At 34.5% G+C, this 7,309-nt stretch overlaps 1 protein-coding gene across 1 annotated transcript; it reads left to right on the top strand.

Annotated features, from left to right (window-relative positions):
- Positions 1 to 284: 284 nt before the first annotated feature.
- LOC115245839 (another transcription unit protein-like) lies at positions 285 to 2,375 on the top strand. Its single transcript, XM_029824329.1, has 4 exons — positions 285 to 786; positions 935 to 1,525; positions 1,616 to 1,820; positions 2,090 to 2,375. Exons 1-4 carry the CDS (start codon positions 358 to 360, stop codon positions 2,137 to 2,139), a joined length of 1,275 nt encoding a protein of 424 aa, XP_029680189.1. The 5' UTR covers positions 285 to 357; the 3' UTR covers positions 2,140 to 2,375.
- Positions 2,376 to 7,309: the final 4,934 nt, after the last annotated feature.

The raw sequence follows: 7,309 nt of genomic DNA, 5'->3' as shown, positions 1-7,309 counted from the left end.
CTTAAAGCCCGTATCAGACTACGCATTGAAAATTGAAGATTGAAGATTAAAGATTAAAATTTGACTAATCAGAACAAAAGAGACTAAAATTTCTTTGTCCTGATTGGTCAAATTTCAATCTTGAATCTTGAATCTCAATCTTCAATGCGTAGTCTGATACGGGCTTAAGGCTTAGGGCTCTTACGACTGCATTGTAGACCCCGCATCACTCATTCATCAACACTTGGTCTAGATATACTATAGTCGCCATAGACATAGTATTGGCAATTGGCATCCCTGCTTCACACCCTCAGTCTTCTCTCTGGTCTTACGAAAAACGGCAGCGTGGCGACTTTCAGTTTTCTCTCTGTTTGTACTATGTCTAATGTTATGGAATTTTCTTCTTGCTTACATCAAAGTCCAAAATCTGACAAGAGCGATGAAGAACGATCAAAAGTTAAACGACAAAACAGTGGTTCTGCTTCTGAATCAGATACAGAAAGAACTGTTAAACGAATTAAAACGATAATAAACTCAGATTCTGAAAACGAGACGGCAGATAAAGAGAACAGCGTTGCTCCAACCGCGGACGCATTATTCGGTGATGCAAGTGACATTAGTACGGACGACGAGAAGGACAAGAAGGAAGAAGAGAAAGAGAATGAACGGAGCCGTAGTCGGAGTAGGAGTAGAAGCAAAAGTCGTAGCAGAAGTAGAAGTAGCAGTAGCAGCAGCAGTAGAAGTCATAGTCGTGGCAGATCCGACAGCGGTGGGGAAGGTCCGAGTCATCGCGCCATCATCGAAGATGTAAGTTAACGAGGCGAGACAGGAAAATAATTTTTACATCCTTTCGCAATGAGTTTTCAGGACGCGACTTATTTTTAATCCGAGGTGAGAAAAGCGGGCTTTGACGAGAAGCGCGGATGTTCTAACGTTAAACGTATTTTATGCGTAGGAAAAAGATAAAGACAAAGAAGAAGAACCAGAACTGCCTCCAGAAACTAGAATCGATGTAGAAATTCCGAAAATTACTACTGATCTTGGACGTGAAATTCACTTTGTAAAGTTGCCGAATTTCTTGTCCGTTGAAACAAGGCCGTTTGATCACGACATCTATGAGGATGAAATCGACGAGGAAGAAACTCTGGACGAGGAAGGACGAGCGCGATTGAAGCTCAAAGTTGAAAATACATTGAGATGGAAAGAAACGTTTAACGACGATGGCAAAGTAGTGAAAGAGAGCAATGCGAGATTCATCAAGTGGTCGGACGGTAGCATGTCGTTGCATCTGGGTTCGGAAATCTTCGACGTATACAAACAGCCTTTACAAGGCGATCATAACCATCTTTACATTCGCCAAGGTACCGGTTTACAAGGCCAAGCGGTGTTTAGAACAAAATTAACTTTCCGACCGCACTCTACCGAATCATTCACGCACAGGAAGATGACTATGTCTCTAGCTGATAGATCGCAAAAGACTTCTGGCATCAAAGTTCTTTCTCAAGTGGGAATGAATCCAGATCAGAACAGATATGAGATGATAAAGGTATTACAATTTCTTTATGCATTAAATTAAACTGAGTCCTGCACACTCTTTTGCTCCAATATTTTATTGTATCTTTTTTCTTTGTTTTAGAAAGAAGAGGAAAAACTACATATGGCTACACGAGTCCAAAACAAAACGAAGAAGAGTACTAGTGGTATCAGGAATGCTAACCGTACTGTAGGAGCATATGGTGGCAACGCTTATCATGATAATGCTTCTGATGATGAGGGTGCAATTTCATTGGCAGCCATAAAAAATAAGTATAAAAAGGGAATCGCAGCAATTCCTTCTAAAGGTTAGTTCTGTGTACTATACTAGAAGAAATAACTTCAAAATGCATCATCTATTTCTTTATATCTCTTATATAAAATCATGTTAGATTGATTTATTCTGTATATTAAAAACAATATTGCGCAATAATTTTTTTGTGCAATCTTTCACTGTTAATGTTTTAAAAGACATGTGGGATGGATGAAATCGATTTCGAAATCTGCTATTGATCAATGCCATGTATTATTTCAATGCAAATATTAGACGTTAATTTATTCTTACTTTAATTCTCAGATTGGAATTCATGCCTATACAATCATAATGAACACATCTCTGGCTGGTAGAACAATTCCGTCCACACATACCTCTCTTAGAGGTAAAAGAAAACGCACTTTATTGGAAGAAAGTGAAGAACGCAGCAATAGTGATTACAGCATTACAAACACTGCTAAGGGTGATGTAGAATTTGTAGAAGTGGATCTCCAAGGACAAATTGTGGAACTCACCACCCATACAGCATGAAATATTTTTAAAGTATTTTAAAAATATTTTTTAGGAAGTTTAAAATAATTCACGAAAATAGTTTTACAATGTTCCTATGTCCGCCAGATCATGTTGAAAAAATATTTTCAGAAGATTGCATACAAATATATTCAATAATATTTGTAAAATCTTTTAGAAATAGTGCCTTCGGAAAATAAAATATGTTTAAAAAGGCATATAAAATATTTCAAAAATGTTTTTGTATTGTAATATTCCTAAAACATTTTTGAAAAAAATTAAAATTCGTAAAATCTTTTAAAAATATTTCGAAAATATTGTCAAAACATTTGATGTTAAATAATTGGCTGCGTTCAGCAAGAGTTTTCGATAGTTATTTTTTGTTCTTGATTTCTTTCAGTAATTAAAATGGCTGCGTTTAGCAGACAAAGCAGCTCAGTGAGCTGTCAGAGATTCTTTAATATGATTAGTTCTTTGTTGGATCTAAGTGTAGAAGTGTAGAAATTATAATACAGAATCACTGAACGCTCACTGAGCTGCTTTGTCTGCTAAACGCAGCCATTGTAATTACTGAAAGAAATCAAAAAGAAAAAGTAACTATCAAAAACCCTTTACTAGAATGCAATAAATTATTATTCAAAATTACTTATCTGGTTAAATTACTGTGTAGGAGTATTTTGTAAAATAAAAAAATACAAAATTCGATTGAACTTATATTTATTTATTTTTTCTACATTTTCTATTTTAATCTATATTTATTATTTTAATCTATAGAAAATTAACTGTAGAAAATACCAAAATCTTCATTAACAAAAACTAAATACATATATACAGGGTGTTCCAGGAGGAAAGGTCAATATTCTGGGAGGTGATCGTATCGGTCATTTTAAGCAAAAATGTTCATATGAATATATGTCCTATTACCCACGGTTTCCGAGATAGAGCAACTTGAATGTACAGTTGCAAAATTACTGACAAGAAATAAATACTACGTACTATTTCTAATATTTATTGTTCAAGTGATACATTTTTTTTTTTGTGTTGCTCGTCTGAGTACATCGTGACGTTCCTTTATGTGGGCACTAGCATCCATTATTTGAGCGAGCAGTTCGTCTCGTGTATTTACTTTTCTTCTGTACACTTCACTGTACAGGTTCACGGATGAAGGTTGAAGTGTACAGAAGAAAAGTGAATACACGAGACGTACATTCAAGTCGCTCTATCTCGAAAACCATAGGGAATAGGAGACATATATTCATATATGAACATTTTTGCTTAAAATGACCGATACGATCACCTCCCAGAATATTGACCTTTCCTCCTGGAACACCCTGTATAATATAATCTATATATATTTTTTATATTTTATCGATTTATATTATCAAACATGCGTGTGCGTGCGTGCGTGTGTTTTGGCAGAATAACTAAATAACTTCAATGTATAATGCAAGAAGAAAATTCTAAATGTTTTTGCTTTATGGAAAAGTTTGCTTGTTTATAAATATAAAGACAAGCTTATAAATATATATAAAGCTTATAAATTTATTTTACAATGAAGTGAACGATACAAAACTTGGAAGGCATGCCTAGAGTTATACGCAAATAATAATTATTGACCATGGATGAGTGGAAAGATGATAACATTTTTGTGATGGTCTTCAAATTGGTTGGATTCGTCAAAAATCGGGAGAATCACACCTTTATTTTTAATACTTTTAATTGAAAATGCTTACAAGCTACCATATTTGCCAGAAAATTTAATAATACCGAAGCATGTCGACAGTGCTGGTAAACGAAAAAATGGTTTCCCATTTTTTAATTTTTTGCCAATAACTAGTATGGAATTATTGCGATGGCAAATAGTTTCAATCATTACGATGCTTTCATCTGCCATGATACAGTAGTTGTTCGGTCTTTTTATCGTGATTTTAAAATTCTTGAATTGAATATCTTTGTGCATAGGCGACGTACATCCATCTATTAACCTTCCATTGTAGCATTCCCTTCCTAGTTTATATGTTTTAATGCTGGTATCGTTAACGGATTCAATGCAATGGCTATTTCTAATCTCATATATACGGTTACTTAATTACTCAAGAGGTTTATCATTACTTCTGATCAATTTTTTTATATGCTGTAAATGATTTTCGAAAATAAATGCAGAAAATTCATCAAGTGCTCCCCACCGCAATGCATCATCGGCCAAGTGTAATAATCCATGCGTATTGTACGTTGCATTATGCAATCCGTATAATTGTAAAAATTCAGCAAAATATTCTTCTAACAAGCACTTCGCATATCTATTTTGTTCGACATCAATACCAGGAGTTGCTAGAAGACGTATAGCCACTAAGAGTTTTATAAAATGATTATATACATCAGGCTTTACTATCTTGCGCAACACGATGGATCCAATATACAACAGAAATTCATGAAATTCAGTGGCTTTCATGCGATCGAGCTCATCCAAAGCTCTCGGTTTACGGGCAAAATCATTTGAAACATACTTTTGAAGTTCCAGCTGTCGTTTGGAAATCTCCAGAACCTGTTGAGCACTCAATTTCATAGGATTCAGCTTTCCAGTCATTATTTTCAACATTTTTTTTACTTGGCCTAATATCACTAAATGTATATATAGTTATACGGCATTTGTGAAATCATATCGATATTAAGCCTCAATAAAGGACTTATCCTGTATGATGTTGTATTTCAGATTGCGTTGCAAACGATTCTGCTGTTCGTAGCGGAGCATTCATTTCTGGATATACCACTTTTCCCTTGTACGTGCCTTTGGTTTTACACTTACTACATGCATAATATCCTCCATGGCTTTTAATGCAGCAGATATACGCTCTTGCAGGAGCATCACATATAAAACAATCGATAATAAATTTTCTGTTAATATCATTATGGATATAGCCATTTTGTATAAGATCTACTGCTTCTTCAATAAAATACTTTAAAAATATGTTAGCAGCTGGAGGCTTTTGATATCCATGAAAAGCGCCAATGAGAAGTGGTGTTTTGTTTCGAAAATTTCTAAAATTTCCAAGAATTGGCCATAATTGACTCTTGGAACTTTTGGTAAGCGGTAATCTATCTATGTTGATGGATAAATGAATTTCTTCAGGTATATATGCGGTACAGCTTGTTTCTATAATATGATGTAAGCCTTTGACAATACCAAAATGAACATATATTGACCGTGTTCCATTGGAATACTTTCCGCCTTCGTCGGAGTTTTTAAAAACGTTCGGGCATCTGATGGAAAAGATTGCATAGCCTTTTCTATTCTCAAAACTTTTAATAGACTGGTCACGGCACTTCTACAAATTTTATTAGCGTGGCTCCATTTCACCAGATTTCTTCGCAGTCGATCAATATTTATATCATTATGTTCATTTTCTGATTCCGACGAAGGATCACTATCGTATTCGTCGGATGGTATATTGTCTCCAACTATTGCTTTCTGTATGATTTCTGGCATAACTTCCTCGTGTACAATCTCTTGGATAATTTCATTTGGTGCGATTTCCGAGATAGAGTTTGTTTTATCATTGTTCACTTCTAGAAGGCAACTATTACAATTTTTGGCTGAATATACCTTTTCGTCGCTTTTATGAGCCTGTACATTATTGTCTATTTCTTGTATTGCATACTGTAAAATTCTTTGTCGATACTTACGATCGTGACGTTCTCGAACACACCCCTGGACATATTCAGGATGATCCTGAGGACGTTTTGTGCTGTCTGGGATTACAAATGCTATGTTATGATTACTTTGATTTTGTATAATGTGTTATATATAGATGTTATATTCATATTATATGTTATATGTATATATGTAAAGTTCTTGTCGAATGTTTCGTGCGTGTATAAAAAAAGTTTATGTAAATTATGGCTGCCAACGATCTACTTGACGTTACAAATGTTTCAAAGCTTTTCTCTTCTTCTTCTTTATTAAAAAAGAAAGGAATTATTAATCCTAACTTAAGTTTTCCGGCGTACACACGTTATATTCACATGTTGCATACGCTTCTCGTTTTTTACGCGCGCAATGGCTACTACATCTGTAATTGGTTGTCGAGCGACTCTCGCGTTCACGGTAGTGTCATGTGATGCCATAATTGACCCTGATTGGCTCATGCTAGAAAGCGACCTGTACCCTGTACCGGCAATTGCTCGTAGCAACAATAAGTTGAACATTGAATTATGAAGCAAGACGGCGCATATTTTGTGTGTATCTATATATTATATTGTATTTACAATACATATAACTATAGATTTTATTTTGATCAATATGTCGTCAAATACTGGAAAATAATAAACACTAACTTTTACTTATATAATGAATATTAACTATTGAATTTTGGACTTCAAATTATTGTTAGAACTTACAAGGAGAGATCGCAGTTAACTCTTCACCGATTTTGATCTCCTTTTTTGTGGTAAATCTTCATTGAATATAGTTAAGCCCTGTAAGAGCTTTTCGTCCAATGCGCCTTGTAAGTAGTATTTTTTTATATTTGAAATTTGGAGAAATTTTAATGTAGGTTGTAAGACATAAAGAAAGACACTTTATCGAACAGTGCCGTTGGCGCAGGGAGTAAACGCGCTTACTACACTAATAGCGAACCAGGTTCGAAACCAACCTACGCACATACATCAATGTTCTATGGGACAATCGATTTTATGCTGAAATCCCCAAAAAGTTTGAAAATTACAGTTTTTCTTATCTATTTTTATCCCAATAAGGCGTCTACAGTTGTCGACTCGTAACAATATTTGATTGTTATAAATTTTCTGCAAGTCATATGTATAAAATAAACCAATCCCATAGAATAGACTGTACAAAATAACAATATGTAATCGTTAAAATTGAACTTAAAAGAATAATATAAAAAAATGGAGTTGATGAAAATTTGTGTTTATGTGTATGTGCAATATTTGTACGAAAGAGTAAAACAGAGCAGTAGATTAGTTGCGTGATGTCGCGATAGACAGAGCTGCAAT

This window comes from Formica exsecta, unplaced genomic scaffold, assembly GCF_003651465.1.
Source record: "Formica exsecta isolate Colony F162 unplaced genomic scaffold, ASM365146v1 scaffold1327, whole genome shotgun sequence".
Taxonomy (NCBI): domain Eukaryota; kingdom Metazoa; phylum Arthropoda; class Insecta; order Hymenoptera; family Formicidae; genus Formica; species Formica exsecta.
This window is presented reverse-complemented; position numbering and strand designations above follow the sequence as displayed.